Source organism: Engystomops pustulosus, chromosome 4 (genome assembly GCF_040894005.1).
Source record: "Engystomops pustulosus chromosome 4, aEngPut4.maternal, whole genome shotgun sequence".
Lineage (NCBI taxonomy): Eukaryota > Metazoa > Chordata > Amphibia > Anura > Leptodactylidae > Engystomops > Engystomops pustulosus.
The window spans coordinates 211767689-211788125 of NC_092414.1; the positions used below are offsets into that span (position 1 = coordinate 211767689).

General features: G+C 43.3%; 1 protein-coding gene across 1 annotated transcript; it reads right to left on the reverse strand.

Moving 5' to 3' along the window:
- Positions 1–31: 31 nt before the first annotated feature.
- Positions 32–18917, reverse strand: LOC140125774 (mucin-17-like). Its single transcript, XM_072144644.1, has 12 exons — positions 18554–18917; positions 17951–18064; positions 17623–17738; positions 16578–16636; positions 16366–16487; positions 13582–13641; positions 12727–12895; positions 10653–10820; positions 9337–9431; positions 4375–4430; positions 3208–3280; positions 32–345 (listed from the first exon to the last, which is right to left on the reverse strand). Exons 1-11 carry the CDS (start codon positions 18681–18683, stop codon positions 3242–3244), a joined length of 1128 nt encoding a protein of 375 aa, XP_072000745.1. The 5' UTR covers positions 18684–18917; the 3' UTR covers positions 32–345; positions 3208–3241.
- Positions 18918–20437: the final 1520 nt, after the last annotated feature.

Sequence of the window (20437 nt, forward strand, 5' to 3'; positions counted from 1 at the left end):
ATTGTACAATTTAGTATTGGAGTACCCCACCACCATGATAACATATTATATGATTACAATTTTGTTTTTTTCAAAAGTTGTTCTCAACTGATGTAACCCCACAATTCTGCCAGGACAGAAGAGAGAGAGCCCCAAGTCAGAGGCCACTGGTCATGTCCATGTTTGCAAGAAACATTATCCATGTTAAAGTCACTCTTTTCTATTTTGTTCTTAATTAAGATACCAGTTCAAGATTGTATGATACTAGTTAGTTGACTTCTCCTTAAAGGCAATGTTGTAGGCCATTCACAAAGCTCTTTCTTTAAAGTTGTTCGATAAAAAAGAAGCCCTGAACCGCAAAGACTCCTGGGATAAAAAGGAGAAATAATTCAGCTATTCTAAATATAAGTTTTATTGGAAGTAATGCAGTAATATCATATACAAAATAACACAAATATATAAATCACAGTAAAGTGCAGTAAAGTTATAATATAATAAGTATCACAGAATTACATAATGTCATAAATGCAAGTTACCCAAAGGAGATAAAATATCTTTAAATATTATTAGAAAAAAAAAACACATTTTTTATAATACATTTTATTTTTGTTTTCTAGAGATCCCAATACTAAGGAGATTTTGTTAAAGAAAGGATGTGAGCTATGTTTTATTATAGCATATAAAGTTGGAATAATACACATTTCTATCAAGTCCAGCCCATAATAGTTAATACATGTTTATGTTCCCATAACCCGTGATATTTTTGCTCTCCAGAAAGGCATCCAGGCCTCTCTTGAACATGTACAAAGTATCTGCCATAACAACCGCCTGCGGCAGAGAGTTCCATAGTCTCACTGCTCTTACAGTAATGAATCCCTGAGTATGGCGATGGTAGAACCTGCTCTCCTCTAGGTGTAGAGGATGCCTCCTGTCTATGGTGATGGTAGAACCTCCTCTCCTCTAGGTGTAGAGGATGCCTCCTGTCTATGGTGATGGTAGAACCTCCTCTCCTCTAGGTGTAGAGGATGCCTCCTGTCTATGGTGATGGTAGAACCTCCTCTAGGTGTAGAGGATGCCCCCTGTCTATGGTGATGGTAGAACCTCCTCTCCTCTAGGTGTAGAGGATGCCCCCTGTCTATGGTGATGGTAGAACCTCCTCTCCTCTAGGTGTAGAGGATGCCTCCTGTCTATGGTGATGGTAGAATCGCCTCTCCTCTAGGTGTAGAGGATGCCCCTGTCTATGGTGATGGTAGAATCGCCTCTCCTCTAGGTGTAGAGGATACCCCTGTCTATGGTGATGGTAGAACCTCCTCTCCTCTAGGTGTAGAGGATGCCCCCTGTCTATGTTGATGGTAGAACCTCCTCTCCTCTAGGTGTAGAGGATGCCCCCTGTCTATGGTGATGGTAGAACTGCCTCTCCTCTAGGTGTAGAGGATGCCCCCTGTCTATGGTGATAGTAGAGACTCCTCTCCTCTAGGTGTAGAGGATGCCCCCTGTCTATGGTGATGGTAGAACCTCCTCTCCTCTAGGTGTAGAGGATGTCCCCTGTCTATGGTGATGGTAGAATCTCCTCTCCTCTAGGTGTAGAGGATGTCCCATGTCTATGGTTATGGTAGAACCTCCTCTCCTCTAGGTGTAGAGGATACCCTGTCTATGGTGATGATAAAAGTGCCTCTCCTCTATGTGTAGAGGATGCCTCCTGTCTATGTTGATGGTAGAACCTCCTCTCCTCTAGGTGTAGAGGATGTCTCCTGTCTATGGTGATGGTAGAACCTCCTCTCCTCTAGGTGTAGAGGATGTCCCCTGTCTATGGTGATGGTAGAACTGCCTCTCCTCTAGGTGTAGAGGATGCCCCCTGTCTATGGTGATGGTAGAACCTCCTCTCCTCTAGGTGTAGAGGATGCCCCCTGTCTATGTTGATGGTAGAACCTCCTCTCCTCTAGGTGTAGAGGATGCCCCCTGTCTATGGTGATGGTAGAACTGCCTCTCCTCTAGGTGTAGAGGATGCCCCCTGTCTATGGTGATAGTAGAGACTCCTCTCCTCTAGGTGTAGAGGATGCCCCCTGTCTATGGTGATGGTAGAACCTCCTCTCCTCTAGGTGTAGAGGATGTCCCCTGTCTATGGTGATGGTAGAATCTCCTCTCCTCTAGGTGTAGAGGATGTCCCATGTCTATGGTTATGGTAGAACCTCCTCTCCTCTAGGTGTAGAGGATACCCTGTCTATGGTGATGATAAAAGTGCCTCTCCTCTATGTGTAGAGGATGCCTCCTGTCTATGTTGATGGTAGAACCTCCTCTCCTCTAGGTGTAGAGGATGTCTCCTGTCTATGGTGATGGTAGAACCTCCTCTCCTCTAGGTGTAGAGGATGTCCCCTGTCTATGGTGATGGTAGAACTGCCTCTCCTCTAGGTGTAGAGGATGCCCCCTGTCTATGGTGATGGTAGAACCTCCTCTCCTCTATGTGTAGAGGATGCCCACTGTCTATAGTGATGGTAGAGCTGCCATTACACTAGGTGTAGAGGATGCCCCTTGTCTATGGTGATGGTAGAACCGCCTCTCCTCTAGGTGTAGAGGATGCCCCGTGTCAATGACAATGGTAGAACCGCCTCTCTTCAAGGTGTAGAGGATGCCCTTGTCCTGGCCACAAACCTATGTATCTTTTGAAAGATCTTTGTACTGCCCATTCAGGTATTTGGGTATTTGTACTATACATTGTAATAAGGTATCTTATAGCCATCTTTTTTCTAAGCTTATGGTCTACAAATTTGGGTTTTCATGATGAGATGCTAGATTGTCATATAATTTAATCTAATCTTTGATTCATAGATTTGGAACTAATCTGTTTTCTTCAGTAACCAATCAAATCCAAATATTTTCTGATTCAAAATGGCAGATAACTACTACTGTAATTCATCACAAAGCTTGGGCAGTAGGAGAGGAAAGGGAAAATGAAAAAAATGTGTAATAAATTCTCCAAATTTATGAAAAAACCCTTTTTGAGGGTTGTATTACAAATTTGAAACCCACAACCCTGCATAATATTCAAATGACAAAAGACAAGAACTTCAGCCTTTGAAGGACGGCAGAACATCATGTTCATCCACCTTGTTTGGCATAGACCTGTAATGTGTCTCCTGGTTAGTTCCTTTTGGCTCACAATTAAATTGTTTTGTAATGACCTAATAGTTAAGTTAGTGCAAATAAAAGAGCAATTAGATCAATTATTACATTGTTATTATCTTCAACTGGTTGATGGCGATGGTTATTTGCCTCTCAAAATCGTAGGTCTTGGAAGACTCATCTGAAATAACAACATAAATATAAGCTAAATATGTAGACATCTTTAAATGAATCTCGTCTTTAACATACATAACTAAGACTTTATTTTTGGAATATATATATATATTGACATATTGACACTTTCTCAAAGATCTTTAACTCCTCAGGCTCTACACACATATCTAATCAAGTAATTTCATAAAAAGTGTCTTCTATGCATGGATCTAGTGTCATATATTTAAACTTAACACTAAAAATGTGACTACAAGACCCTGAACCCTGTTGTATGAGGGGGTCAAAAGGTCCTTCTACCATTTAAGAAGAAATAAGTATTACAAGTGATGAATATATAGTAGATTGGAACTTTAGTAGAAGAATATCTATGATGTCAGGTCTCGGGGTCAGTGGACCCCTTGGACCACCGCAGGAGATGGTACTAGGCGACACCTAGAATCTAAGTGGCACCTGGTCTTGACCAGAGCCCACCGCAAAGTTGGACGGTCTTGCTGCGGCGGTGTGCCACCAGGTCGTTCCACTGGTGCGACTAGCCCGCGATGGTAGCCAAGGTCGAGGTACAGATTCATTGGGCGGTCCTGGAGTCAGATAGAGGCTGGTAGTCAGGGCTGGCGGCAGAGATGCGCAGTCAAGATACAAGTCTGGGGTCGACAACAGGAAATCACACAGGAAAAGGCAATGGAGCGGTACACAGGAACAGCAATGGAAGCTTTTTCTTATCCCAATAGCTCAAAGATCCAGCGGGGAATGATGGAAACAGACGCCCTTTCAGGAAAACCCGGAAGTGCCAGCACCAATCATAAGTACGCTGGCCCTTTTAATCTTCGAGAGCCGGTGCATGTGCGCCTTAAAGAGTGGGGACGCGTGCACGTCCTAGCCGGAAGCAGGGGCCTGGAGAAGTGAGTGCGTGCCCGGGAGAGCAGCACCACAGAGAGGGGCATGGGTGTTCCCTCGATCAGTGACATGGATCGCTGGGACACCTGTGATATATATGTTATATCCTTTACTCAACGTTTCATTTTCCACAAAAATAGATAGCTATATCACGCATTCTCCTACAGAGATTGACTTATTCCTTAATACATTTCTTAAATAACTTACTTTGAAATTGGGGTCAACTCTTGTCAGGTCTGGCTTGAAGTTAGACCCTGTAGAACCTAAACAAAGTAAAGAAACAGTGATTTTTTTATTAATATTATTTTTATATGAGCTATAGAATGTTTTTTTAACCCAATAGTAGTTTAAAAAGGGTTGATAGGGGGAGGAACGCATCAGGCATGAGGCAAGATGGTAATCTCACCTCAGGCGGCAGATGGTGGAGCCCTAAGAGGGGCGGCAAAGACAGAGGTGGATGGCCCCCCCAACTGCCAGAGGGCCGTAAAAAATAATCAATTGTATGCATTTAGGAAGATTTTTAACACTTTGCAAAGTAATAAAAAAAGTTGCCATTTAGAATGGTCTAATTTTGTCGGTAACACATTTATTTAGCCACATTTCCAAAAAATAAAAAGAGAAAACCCATTTAAAATTTGTTATGAAGTTTCTCCCAAGTACGAGCACATGTGGCCGCTACTTGTAGTAGGGGTGCACAGTGAGGCGTAGAAGGGAAGGAGCGTCCTGCAGCTGCAAGTTTTGTCCTATAGAGCTTAGTGGATTTTAGTTTCCTCATTGCCGCCTTTTGTAGGCTTTAAAATTTTAGTTTTTGGTTAGGGGGGGCCATGTGATGGCATTTCTTTTGCGGAATGAGATGCATTTTCCAGTGATGACATTTTGGGGTTTTGCTTTTCCCTATTGTTGAAAATTAATAAATTATTTTTGAGGGTGGAGGAGTAGAAAAGCATCCCTTCAATAATGTATTTTCAACTTTTTTTTTTATGTTCACTGTATAACCTAATAATCATGTTATCTTTATTCTATGGGTCGATACGATTACAGGGATACCACACTTATATATTTTTTCTTATGTTGTTGTATACTTGTGTTTGGTGTATCCATTGCTGGTATATTGACAGTATTTTATAGTTTGCATTGTATTATACCTTTATCTGAGTGTTTTGTATATATGGCGTATGTGTGTGTGTAGACCATGAGTACATATAAGTGAGGCTCCATATATGATCTGCACAATGGTGGGTTTATACAAAGAGTTTCAGGCACAGATGTGAAAATGATCTTAAGACTATTGAAAGATGTAGCCGCCAAATTATCTAGATTATGACCGGAGATGATTCCAATGGCTTGAGCCAATACTAAGTAGGTTTTCTACTGCTCTAATTTTTGGACTTGCATGAGACTGGAGCTTCTGAAAATGTCCTTTGCTTGTCCGCTTTCTCAACGATTGTCAGCTCTTACGAGCAAGGTCCTCCTATTATTTCATCTGTAAAATCTTATTTCATTTATCTTTGTACCTCACAATCTGTGAATTGCTGCAGAATATGATGGCACTATACAAAGTTTTCTTATTACTAAAAGTCACCTGGGGGTAACGTGTAAGTGGTTTTAGACCACATCTGTTGGATTTATGTAACTAGGTCTGAGGGACAACCTGCAGATCATATGGTTAGTGACCAGAGATCACAAATTTGGCAGCCATTACATTACGGTTTCATGAGGTTATGATTAAGTGTGTTCCTGTGTTTGGCCCCAGAAGCCAGGGGTGTACCAAGCCTGTCTGCTGCCTGAGGCGAGCTATAGAGAGACGCCCCCCCCCCCCCCCCGCCCATATATGTAATATATCAGGGAGTGTCAGGACCAGATCCATCATATTGGTTTGATGTGAAAATAAAGCAATGCAAAATGCATACAGTGTACCGCCATGTAGTATAAAATGCATACAGTGTACCGCCATGTAGTATAAAATGCATACAGTGTACCACCATGTAGTGTAAAATGCATACAGCGTACCGCCATTTAGTCTAAAATGCATACAGCATGGCACGTGGTATAAAATGCATACAGCATATCACAATATAGTATAAAATGCATACAGCATCCCCCCATGTAGTATAAAATGCATACAGCATCCCCCCATGTAGTATAAAATGCATACAGCATCCCCCCATGTAGTATAAAATACATACAGCGTCCCCCCATGTAGTATAAAATGCATACAGCATATCGGAATGTAGTATAAAATACATACAGCATATCACCGTGTAGTATAAAATGCATATAGCATATCGCCATGTAGTATAAAATGCATATAGCATACCGCCATGTAGTATAAAATGCATACAGCGTAACGCCATGTAGTATAAAATGCATTGAGAGTACCCCCATGTAGTATAAAATGCATACAGTGTACAACCATGTAGTATAAAATGCATACAGCATATCGCCATGTAGAATAAAATGCATACAGTGTAGCGCAATGTAGTATAAAATGCATACAGTGTACCACAATGTAGTATAAAATGCATACAGTGTACCACCATGTAGTATAAAATGCATACAGTGTACCACCATGTAGTATAAAATGCATACAGTGTGCCGCCATGTAGTATAAAATGCATACAGTGTGCCGCCATGTAGTATACATACAGCATATCGGAATGTAGTATAAAATACATACAGCATGCTGCCATGTAGTATAAAATGCATACAGTGTACCATCCATATACATATACACATACACACATCACATCCATATACACATACACACATCACATCCATATACACATACACACATCACATCCATATACACATACACACATCATATACATATACACATACACACATCATATACATATATACATACACACATCACATACATATATACATACACACATCACATCCATATACATATACACATCACATCCATATACACATCAAATCGATATACATATACACCTACACATCACATCCATATACACACACACACATCATATACACATACACACATCATATACATACACACACATCACATCCAAATACATACACACATCACATCCATATACACACATCACATCCAAATACATACACACATCACATCCATATACACATACACACATCACATCCATATACACATACACACATCACATCCATATACACATACACACATCACATCCATATACACATACACACATCACATCCATATACACATACACACATCACATCCATATACATATACACGTACACATCAAATCCATATACATATACACGTACACATCACATCCATATACATGTACACATCACATCCATATACATGTACACATCCATATACATGTACACATCCATATACATGTACACATCACATCCATATACATGTACACATCACATCCATATACATGTACACATACATATACAGATAAACTTACTATATTTTCTTTTAGGAAGCTTCTGCCTTGTCCTTCACTTGGGGTGGGCACCTGGAGCGAAGGGGGGGGGGGAGTTGGAGAGGAGAGCGGAGAGGGAGCGAGGGAGCGGGGGAGCGGGGGAGCGCGGGGGAGGGGGACTGGGCGACAGAGGGAGCAGAGAGGAGAGGGAGTCGAGCGGAGAGGAGAGGGAGCGGACAGGGAGCAGAGCGGAAAGGAGATGGAGCGAAGCGGAGAGGGAGCCGTGCGGAGAGTGAGCTGAGCCGACCGGAGAGGAGAGGGAACGGAGAGGAGAGGGAGCCGAGCGGAGAGGAGAGGGAGCCGAGCGGAGAGGAGAGGGAGCCGAGCGGAGAGGAGATGGAGCGGAGAGGGAGCCGAGCGGAGAGGAAGCCGAGGGGGTATGCCCGGAGCGGACAGGTGGCGCTGCACTTTTGACAGGGGGATGTGTGTGGCGGGAAAGAGAATGCGCCACCCAGCATGGAGGGAGGTCTGTCAGCCTGGGCAGCGGCATAGGCATCAGCATGGCGGGCAGACGGAAGCACAAGCGAGCGGGCGGGCACACAACGCCGCCCCCTTGTCCAGCAGGTGGCGCGCCGCCTGAGGCGAGAGTCTCAACTCGCCTCATGGCAGGTGCGCCCCTGCCAGAAGCTGTCACCATTAGGCTGCATTCACATGAACATATAGGGGAAATATATATGGCCGCAAATTTGCGGCAGGATATACTTCCCCCAAAGTTGTCTATGGGTCCTTGGCTCGGTAAGGTGAACACACCATACACACCGCGTGTGCTCACCATACCGTGACTTGGCCACAAAAAAGATAGAGCATGCTCTATCATTGGTTGTAAGAATGGCCATGCAGCTCTATTTTCTATGGAGAGGGGAGGGTTGAGCAGTGCTCACCTCTCCTCCTCTCCAATGCGTCCGACGTGGGCCCGCCCGGCCGTAGCCGGATAGGCACACATAAGTGTGAATGCAGCCTTACCCTGTGTAACCATAAGACACTGGGGCTAATTTACTAAGGGTCTGCGGACCGCAATTCTGTCGGGTTTCCTGAATATTTCCGATTTGCGGCGAATTGCCAAGGGTTTTTGGCGCACACAATCGGATTGTGGCGCATTGGCGCCGGCTTGCATGCAACAGAATTCAGGGGCGTGGCCATTGGACTACCTGACGGATTTGGACAAACCGTGGAATTTAAAAAGGAAATTGTGTCGCAAGATCAAGCACTTACATGCACCAGAAAGAAGAAGGTGAACTCCGGCTGATCTCAGCGCGGAAGCGACACATGCAGGAAATTGGACGCATGACCTTAGTGAATCGCGGCAGACCCGAATCCTCGTCGGACAATGCACCGCGGGATCACGACAGGACCGGGTAAGTAAATCTGCCCCACTGTATCCATTACGTTACGTAACTGCTAAGCCTTAAACCAATGTTGTTGAATCAATTTGAAATTGGAACCACCAGCACTAATACTATCAAGCACTTTATACTTTGATGTCCTGGCAGGATCCACCATTCTAGTCAAAAGCAACAAAAAAAATTACTTGATTGCACAAAACTTGGTGACCTGTGTGCCCCATTGGGGACAGGGACTGATGTGAAAAGTTATGTGCATCGCTGCGTAATCTGTGCGCTATACAAATAAAGGAATTATTATTATTTATACTATGAGACGCAGCTGCAGTGCCAGTAAGTTGCAGTATAGTTAACTTATAGTTGACTAGTTGAGTTATGAGATTACTCACCGCTGATGCTGCTATTACTGTATTTTGTGCCAAGATCTTGGTTGTTCTCTTCCCATCCGTCCTCGTACCACTGCACTTCTTTTTCTTGAATTAAACTGTAAAAATTGCAAAAATACACTGTCATGTGACAACTATGAGCATTATTGTTTGGTCCATGAATACTACAACCTTCAGACTGGAGCTGCTAATTCATCATAATGATACTGGCTGAACAACATTTGATAAAAAAAATGTCTCTTTCTATAAAAGTACAAATAATGACAAGGTTCCTAGTTGAAATAATGAGAGTCCTGATTACTCTGCCCACATAGAGTGACTTACAGTGAGAGTCCTGATTACCCTGTCTAAGCACAGTAATTGACAGTGACAGTCCTGATAACCCCACCCACACACAGTGATTGAGAGTGAGAGTCCTGATAACCTCACCCACACACAGTGATTGACAGTGAGAGTCCTGAATACCCCGCCCCCACACACAGTGATTGACAGTGAGAGTCTTGAATACCCCGCCCACACACAGTGATTGACATTGAGAGCCCTGATAACCTCACCCACACACAGTGATTGACAGTGAGAGTCCTGATTACCCCGCCCACACACAGTGATTGACATTGAGAGCCCTGAAAACCTCACCCACACACAGTGATTGACAGTGAGAGTCCTGATTACCCCGCCCACACACAGTGATTGACAGTGAGAGTCTTGAATACCCCGCCCACTCACAGTGATTGACAGTGAGGGTTTAATCACACGTTGCAGTTAAAACTGCATCACAAGCAGCTTGGAGGGGGTTTTAGGTGAAGTTTTGTTAATTTAGCAGGTGAAAGACATGTGTTGAACAGGTTTCCCCTATAAAATCATATTCACCTATTCAGTTCATGTCTTTCACCGCACGATGACCGCACCCAGAGAGTCCTGATTACTCCGCCCACACACATTGATTGTCAGTGAGAGTCCCTATAACCCCGCCCACACACACACACTAGATCTGCTCACTTGTAGATCTGTAAACTTTAGTTTCCAGAGTGTAAATTCACGTTAAAACCTCAAAAATGTATAAATATTAAACATTTTTAATGCAGAAATTGGTGCATCAGATAGAAAATCCTTGACAAAATCTGATCAGGGAACTTAGCTTAAAAGGTTATCCTTTCGTGGAGGTGGCATTGTGGATACATACAGTAAATATTAATATTTAGACCATTTCCATTACTTATGTCCTTATAAATATAATTTGTGATAATTTAATTCAATTTCATTTCAGCTTTTAATTGGAAAGTTTTGACATCTGCTGCTGGTGACATAATAATACTCACTTTTCTTTATCAGGTACATTTCGACGTTTGTACGAGATTATACCCATAGCAACAATTATGGCAAGAAGCACGAACAGGCCGACGGCCACTCCGGCGTATACTCCAGGCTTACTGATGGCCGTCTGGCAGCGGTCTCCCGTGTACCAGTAGTCCGATGTAGATTCACAGCTAAAGAGAAAGAGTAATCATTAAAGGAAATTTACCAACAAAATCCATCATGATAAACCAGGGACATTTACTCATAGATCCAGACACCGTGACTGTGGTAATCTTCTTCCATTTGTAATACATGGCCTCCTTCCTTCCAAAATCAGCTTTTAAAATGATGCTAATGATCCAGAAGGGCTTAGGGAGGTGTTGCCATAGCCCCTTTGTGTGGTAGCTACAAAAGCTGTTAGAATGTTTCACCCTAACCCATGCTCCTTTAGTACTTTGCCCCTCCCTCTGCCTGCAGCAGAGGAAGTTTTAGCACACAGTGGGAGGGTTAGTGCTCCGAAACAATGTAACAGCCTGTGAATACTTACCCACCTGAGAATTCTCACCAGAGCACTTCAGGCACATAAGCATCCTTTTAAAAGTTGATTTTAGGGGGACGTGTCCTGACCATGGGTAGACATACATGAGGAGAGCTCTGTCCAAGGCTTCAGCTAACGAGACCTGCACAGCTACTTCTCATAGGGAAATCCAACCAGAGACACTCTCCTCCAGTGGACAACAAGTCAAGCCTGCCTTTGTCACCCCAATTTTCAATTTCCTTCAGCTTCTCCCTGACCTCGGGTCCTCGGACAGTAATTTTCCAGGGACCCCCACGTCAGTGGCCATCTTATGAAAAGCCATGTAAACATGTTGGAGCTTCTTCTCTATTGGTGCTCTCATCCTACGGTGATGGCATTACTTCTCCACTGCTGAGCTCTGCCAACAAAGTCCCGGTTCCTTCTACCAAAAATGGTTGAGTTAACAGCTGCCTCCCCACAACCGGTCAGTTCTGAGAGCCCGTGTGAGACAGCCCACTTTATCACACCTGCATGCCTCACTCTTCTACTGGTTATGGCTGCCGCTAAACAGCCGACCAAAGTCATCACCTCATCCAGTGTCCACTGCACAGACCAACCTTCCAGGTGCTTCCAGCCCTCCTTCCAAGCACCTTCATTTAACCCCTGCCTTGACCACTGCCTTAGCCAAACAACTGCAACGTGGAAGCCCAAGTGTGTATATGGAAGAAATATGTGCCGGCGCTCGTGGATGGACCGCTCTCGGAGTGATTCCTTTTAAAAGCGTATTTTATTCAATGTGCAACGCGTTTCGGCCCGGGAATCGGGCCTTCGTTAGCCAAGACAGGATATTACGCAAAGCTAGTTTTAGTTAGCTTCCTGGCTGGCTTATATATAATGGCCAGCTCTGTTACAATGAAAATTACCCTTATCTGCTATCCTTTGAAGTTATCTAATGCCAAAATATAGTATAACACTTACAAGACCTTATACCTGTGCACTCTAGGGTTACTGTTTTCAATGTTTATGTTAAATGTTGCCATTTGTTAGTCTTATTGTAGCGTGAGGCCAGTGATTGGTTGGAACACTTGGCAATGCCCAGATATGGAAGTTTATAAACATTCCCCCTGGCTGGATTTCTGGGCCCAGAGAATTAGTCCGTCTTCTGAGAGAGTCAGTCATCTTGCTGCTGATACCCCTCTTGACAGGCCTGGTCCCTGACCTGCTGCTGATAACACCATGGGCCTACCCTTCCCCATCTGCCTGGGGATCTAATGAATCTTAAAAGGCTTGTCCAGAATTAGAAAATTTGTGGAGCAAACCAGCAAAAACTGGGTAAGTTTTTATTTAGAAGATGTTAGCAACCCATGGGGCATCATTGCTGCACATAAATTGAAATATATTGTAGGCGAATCTGCATTTGCTTACTGTAGAGGTTTACAAATATCTATTGTATGTGAAATATAAACCAGTCAGTAGGTCAATTATCTCTGCAGATTGTGGGAGGAAAATGAAATGGAATGAAGTTTTTCTCATTGGTCTACAAATGGTGTAAAATGTTTACGTCTGCTGTTTTCACTTACTAGCAGCGAGGTCCTTCCATAGTGACAGAGCATTTTCCTGCGTTGCAATTCATGAAATTGACGCTATAGTCACTGCATGCCGAAACACATTTCATCACTCCAGAGACTTCTACAGCTGTGTAATATTGTTGGACTTCTTTTGGGATATCCGGGTGATTTAAGCAATTTCCTGGAGTCACAAAAAAAAAATGTAGCGATTTTACATATGTATTATATTGTTTACATTTTACCTTATGGGTTTTCTGCAGAACATATAATACACGGCCACTTTATAATGTCTTTTGACACATTGGTATATAAGGGGAACATTTGTCTGGTCTCCAGTACTATCCAGACTATTCAAAGTATTTAAGCGCATTTGCTAAAATATTGGCGGTCATTTACTAAGGGCCCGATTCGCGTTTTCCCGACGCGTTACCCGAATATTTCCGATTTGCGCCGATTTCCCCTGAATTGCCCCAGGATTTTGGCGCAAGCGATCGGATTGTGGCGCATCGGCGCTGGCATGCACGCGACGGAAATCGGGGGGCGTGGCCGAACAAAAACCTGATGGATTCGGAAAAACCACCGCATTTTTTAAAAAAAATCTGTCGCGGAGCTTGCACTTACCTTCACTCAGCCCGGCTCGGTGTATTCCAGTGCGTTCCGGGGAACTTCAGCGCAGCAGCGCCACCTGTTGGACGTCGGAGGAACTGCCTTAACCGGACCCGAATCCAACGCAGAGAACGCGCCGCTGGATCGCGAATGGACCGGGTAAGTAAATCTGCCCTATTGACTCTAAATAATGGAATTCATCAATTCTGTGACTTAGCGCTGTACATTTATCTCCATCTTATGCCTTGTTTATAGTCTTACCTGTATAATTGACTGATGGCATTCCAACTTTTGTTAACTCTGTATTAAAGCAAAGATGAGCTGTATAGAAAAGAAGACAAGGGTTTAGGATCTCATCCAATTCATTAAAAAGTCAACCCTACACATTTTGTCCTTCTGTACTATGAATACATTGAGAGTTCAATAGCTCAGGTGAGAATTTACAGGAATAATATGCACAGGGCAGTTACTAGGTAATTTCTTGTACAGGGCGAATCTCAAAAAATACCCCCCCCCCCCCCCAAGGTTATTAAAATATATACAATGTTTCCCAAATTTAGATGGGGGGGGTGGGAGACTGCTTGCGTTCCCCCCTTTCTTCCACTGGGTTGTACATGTGGTCATCACCTGAACCTGCCTGGTGGAAGAAAAGGGTCTCAATATGCTAATGTTTTTCTTTTTTTAACCCCTTTAATGAAAAGGCCTGAAAGGGCTTTGATGACCATAGATTTTAAGGCAATTTTCAGACGTACTGGTTTTAGGGATATAACTAGGGATAAGTGGGTTGTTCCAAATTTGGGATTGTCAGGTTCAGCCAATTGTCATAACAAAATTTGCTTAGGGACCCGGACTTCAGGCCAAATTTTGGCCCAAACAAGAACCACATCAAAGACAAACGGGACCAGGATCTTATCACACAATAATGGTGGGAATAACAGGGCAGTTGCACTTCCCACAATGGGTTAGGCAAAGTAAATGAAATAATGAAATTTAAAAAACTAAGAAATACTAAAAAAATGTAACAAAAAAAGATGTCACGGTTAAAAGTGCTCTGGGTTTTCAGATCCAGTTACTTACATAGAGGATTAAAGAATCAATGGAGAAACCACACACCCTTCCTCTTACTGAGTAAGAACATGCGTCAACTTGACTTTGCCCAAAGTTTTTACAAGGTTCCCACCATTGTCACACACAACCTTGCCGGGCTTGAGGTTCAGCCGCAGCAACTACTCATCTGTCTGCCCATCCGCATTTTGTGGGCGGTGTGTTTTTTTAGCCTAAACAGATGAATTTTAGCATGGCCTGCTGCTGTTTCCCCATGGCTTTGCTTAAGGGTTGCTGTGGGTGCTGTGCTATCTGTGCAGTGTAGGAGGAGGCAACTGGAGGCAAGTAGTGATGTCCTGGGGGCATAATGTGAGACAGACTGCCTCCTGCCCCAGGACCAGCCGCCACTAAATTAACTCGGTGGGCTGCAAAGGAGATGTAATTTCCCTGCCTGTGCTTACTGGTCCACATGTGGCCCAGGTCCATTTGTGAGGTGAACCTTGAGGCTAGCTTGCACAGTGCACAGTGCTCTCAGTCTCCACCAGCCTGAATGGGAGCACGTCAAAGGACAGCAATTTGGAAATGCTCCGAATTAGGACTCAATCTTGTAAAGGGCAAAATTTGCACTTTAACCTGATGATTTGGAGGGTGGAGAGCTGAACACGAGGGCCCTCAGTTTTCTGTTGGATGTTCTTTTTCACGCAGACTACTTGAACATGTATTTAAGAAGTGTCCACGCCAATAGTGCGGCTGCACTATTCTTTATGCAACACAAATGTAGGTGCTGCGATACACAATCGGACCAAGAACTACACTTATCATGCAAAGTCCGACAGATGTGTGTTGAACATCCCATGGTAAAGGTGCCCAAAAAAAGTTGGTGCACCCTGTCGGAACTGTGCGAAGAGGGTGCCAGATTCATGCAGTATGAGCACCAGGCATCCTGAATCTGGAGCACCCTGCACACTGCACAGCTGCAGTTTTTGCACTGTTTCTAGTCAATGTGGGCCATGGTGTGGAAAGGTCCACATCCTCCATGGGCAGTAGTATTCGATGCAGTGGCTACTGGCTGACTGCTGTGCATTGGTCCACTTTAACTTGTTCTCCCAGCTGACTGTGGCTTTCTGCACACCAATTCTTCCACCAAAGTATAACTTCCTTTCACCCATGTCATGTCTAGGACCTTATCATCACCCTATGCTTCTTCTACCAGCTCACCCTCCCCACTGCCCTCCCCATAGTATGCACAGTATGTGTACAGAAACGGAGTCCAGGCTCGAGGTCAGGAACAGGCACAAAGTCAGGGCAGGCAGCAGAGATGCAGAGGTCAGAGGTCAGGTCCGAGGTCACAACAGGAATTCAGGCAGAACAGAACACGGATCAACACAGGGACAAGGAAGCTTTCTCAATGGCAATGAGCGCAAAAATGTGGCAGGGAATCCTAGGAACAGCCGGCCTTTAAGGAAACCCGGAAGTACCAGTACAACCTAGAGTGCCGGCGCGTGTGCGTCCCACATTCTAGGGGGAGTCAGGTCGGATGGGAGCAGGAGCGTGGAGAGGTGAGTTAGATGCTGGGACCAGGTGGGTAGCACAATGGAAAGGGGCACGGTTTTGCCCTCGATCCGAGACATGGATTGCTGGGGCACCCTTGACATTCCTATATGTTTTATTCAGGAGTTGCTCATTGATGAAAGCTGTGATCTGTGACTAAAGTTAATCTACAATTCCAGCAGGCGGTCTGACACAGACCTTGTGGATAATGCCTTCTCCTGAAGCTGTGAATATTTTAATTGTCTCTTGCATATAAACCCAATTCTATCTCTGAATCACAAGAAGATCATGACAAAGAGAATTGATCTTCCATTGAGAATTAATGGAAAAGTGTTTAATCTTTTTGGACCTATTCAAACTAGAGTGAGGTTCTGTTGCAATCTTGATCATGAGTCCTAATGGACCACCTTAAGAACAAGCAGAAGGAAACAGACACTGCCTAATCCTTACCAGTCTCTGCAGATGTACAGTTTGCCTCATACAAAATTGTAGACACTTGATCAACAACCTCTTCTTTTTTTTCAATAGACGATCGCAGAATTAGCAAGTAGTCAACTACGATACTTCCATTCCTGGGTTTGGAGAAAACAGAGAAACTCAGAGATTTACTATCCTCCTATGTAGCTCACAAAAAGAAAGTTAATAGTTATTGCAAAACTTACCTGATAGCTAAGATCTCAACATGATCGTAGTTCGGAACTTTAATTAACAGTAGAGCCATCTGTAATAAAATAGGCAATGAAAATCATTTGCAATTGTATATATATAGATGTGTGGCGGCCTTTTCAAAGAAGAAAAATAAAATATTGGAAAGAAATATATTGGGGCTAAATATTATTGGGTCCTTAGTAACCTTCTTCGGATATTCCGAAGTTTTTGGGTTTTGCATGGCTGGGACAGGTATTTAGAAGGGGATTGTATCGCACGTGATCGATTTTGGCGTAATCGCGCCGGCTTTCATGCGACAGAAATTGGGGGGGGGGGCGTGCCATCGGACGATCCAACGGATTCGGACTGAGCTCTGGATTTAGCTTTAAAATTGTGTCGCAAGACAATGCACTTACATACACCAGGAAGAAGAAGGTGAACTCCGGTGGACCTGAGAGGGGAAGCAACACGTGCAGGAAGTCGGGCGCACAATCTTAGTGAATCGCGGCAGAGTTCATTATCGTCGGACATTCCGGATCGGGGATCGCGCCAGGGACGGGTAAGTAAATGTGCCCCATTGTCTAGAGACCTTAACTGATAACTGAAGTGCTCTTTAGGGGAAGTTTCACTGTACATCTTTAGGGTTAGAAATTATTTAATTCTGACAATTACAAGTGGATTCCTAATATGTTCTTCTAGTCAGGCCCCTTTGAAGGCCCAATGAACATAAGTGTCTTTTACTCAATATCTAGGATGTTGAGAGGACAGATATTTAGTGCCTGGGAACTCTACATTATCAACCAACACTTACCGGTACATATTCTAGAAATGCCAAAATGTTGGCTGTGTGATTCACATACAGGTCACTACATTCCCGACTTTTTGACTGACCAAGCTGTATGCTGTCCCATCAACCCTATGTGACTGGACCAGTAAACATACATGTCTAACCACCTGTGTCTTAGGGCAACCTCGTTTTGTTATCACTGGGGCTCAGATGAGAAAATTGTTGCAAGTGGGAAAACTTTTTACATAATTTAGCAAATTTTAACAAACTACCTGCTCTTTGAACCGTTTCTCAAAAATCTTGAATTCCGAGGATTCAAAATCCTTCAGCTTTTCTGTAAAATCTTCATTCTTCACGCTAATTGTTACATTTACTGAGACTTCAAAAACTGGGTTGGGATAAAAAAGGAAAAGTTAAGAAACTTATTATAAGGTGAGACAATGCTGGATCATGATTCTGAAACTCTTGGGATATTTGATTGAAAATCCGATCATCTCATGATAAATAGATTTATGTAAAAGAAAGAACATTTCTGTAGATGTATTTCTGGGATATTTTTAACACAAATTTGTAAAGAGTTGAAATGGAAAACTATATTACCTGGCGAGATTTCATCAGGAATGAATTCGCAGAGCGCTCCGTGGAAGCTTCCTTTGCAAACGCACCTATACCCATCGAAGTTTCCTCCATTCTTACACTTTAGGACGGCAGTGCCTGCAAATATTGCGAAAAATGTCAATAAAAATGTGTTGTCTAAGGATAGTAAAGGTTTTGTTCAGTTTTTCACCTTCCTTACCAAGCACAGACCTAAGCAGGTCCATCTACAATGTAAAAATATCAATCCAAACACAGTAAACAGTTCCAATTCACAAAAGAACCCCTATACGAGAAATAATTTTGGTAATGCTGAAGAGGTTTTCTTGTACCTTGATGTCTTTACTTTCCAGATAATGAAAGTTCTAATGTTATAGAAATGGATCAAAAGTCAATTCAGGGTTAACTAGAGTCTCTAAGCCAATCATATCTTGCTAAAACAAATTACACCCATGTAACCCCAAGTCAATGACCATACTGTGTGATCAGTAGAGACTCTACCCCTAGAGACCTGAGAGGAACCCCCTATCAGTAAACGTATTATTGTTTGAGAAAAATTGTAACTAAAGAGGAAAAGAAAAACTACCATGTTTATAAAATGTTACCTACCTGGTTTTAAAGATGTTTGTTGAATAGTAGAAGCTTTAGTCGAAGATGCAGGGGTAGTTTTGCTCGGTTGACTTGTTGGTGTTGATGTTAAAATTGTAGTTGATGCTACAGTTGTAGTTGATGGTACCATTGTACTTGATGGTACGGTTGTAGCTGATGGTACAGATGTAGCTGATGGTACAGTTGTAGCTGATGGTACAGTTGTAGCTGATGGTACAGATGTAGCTGATGGTACAGTTGAAGCTGATGGTACAGTTGTAGCTGATGGTACAGTTGAAGCTGATGGTACAGTTGAATCTGATGGTACAGTTGTACTTGATAGCACAGTTTCACTTGATGGTACAGTTGTAGCTGATGGTACAGTAGTAGCTGATGGTAGAGTTGAAGCTGATGGTACAGTTGTAGCTGATGGTACAGTTGAAGCTGATGGTACAGTTGTAGCTGATGGTACAGTTGAAGCTGATGGTACAGTTGTAGCTGATGGTACAGTTGAAGCTGATGGTACAGTTGTAGCTGATGGTACAGTTGTACTTGATAGCACAGTTTCACTTGATGGTACAGTTGTAGCTGATGGTACGGTTGTACTTGATGGTGCAGTTGAAGCTGATGGTACAGTTGTACTTGATGGTACAGTTGAAGCTGATGGTACAGTTGTAGCTGATGGTACAGTTGAAGCTGATGGTACAGTTGTAGCTGATGGTACAGTTGAAGCTGATGGTACAGTTGTAGCTGATGGTACAGTTGAAGCTGATGGTACAGTTGTAGCTGATGGTACAGTTGTACTTGATAGCACAGTTTCACTTGATGGTACAGTTGTAGCTGATGGTACAGTTGTACTTGATGGTGCAGTTGAAGCTGATGGTACAGTTGTACTTGATGGTACAGTTGAAGCTGATGGTACAGTTGTAGCTGATGGTACAGTTGTACTTGATGGTACAGTTGTAGCTGATGGTACAGTTGTAGCTGATGGTACGGTTGTACTTGATGGTACTGTTGAAGCTGATGGTACAGTTGAAGCTGATGGTACAGTTGTAGCTGATGGTACAGTTGAAGCTGATGGTTCAGTTGAAGCTGATGGTACAGTTGAAGCTGATGGTTCAGTTGAAGCTGATGGTACAGTTGTAGCTGATGGTACAGTTGAAGCTGATGGTACAGTTGTAGCTGATGGTACAGTTGAAGCTGATGGTACAGTTGTACTTGATGGTACAGTTGAATCTGATGGTACAGTTGTACTTGATGGTGCAGTTGTAGCTGATGGTACAGTTGTACTTGATGGTACAGTTGTAGCTGATGGTACAGTTGTAGCTGATGGTACGGTTGTACTTGATGGTACTGTTGAAGCTGATGGTACAGTTGTAGCTGATGGTACAGTTGTGGCTGATGGTACAGTTGTACTTGATGGTACAGTTGAATCTGATGGTACAGTTGTACTTGATGGTACAGTTGAATCTGATGGTACAGTTGTACTTGATGGTGCAGTTGTAGCTGATGGTACAGTTGTACTTGATGGTACAGTTGTAGCTGATGGTACAGTTGTAGCTGATGGTACGGTTGTACTTGATGGTACTGTTGAAGCTGATGGTACAGTTGAAGCTGATGGTACAGTTGTAGCTGATGGTACAGTTGAAGCTGATGGTACAGTTGTAGCTGATGGTACAGTTGAAGCTGATGGTTCAGTTGAAGCTGATGGTACAGTTGAAGCTGATGGTTCAGTTGAAGCTGATGGTACAGTTGTAGCTGATGGTACAGTTGAAGCTGATGGTACAGTTGTGGCTGATGGTACAGTTGTACTTGATGGTACAGTTGTACTTGATGGTACAGTTGTAGCTGATGGTACAGTAGTAGCTGATGGTACAGTTGAATCTGATGGTACAGTTGAATCTG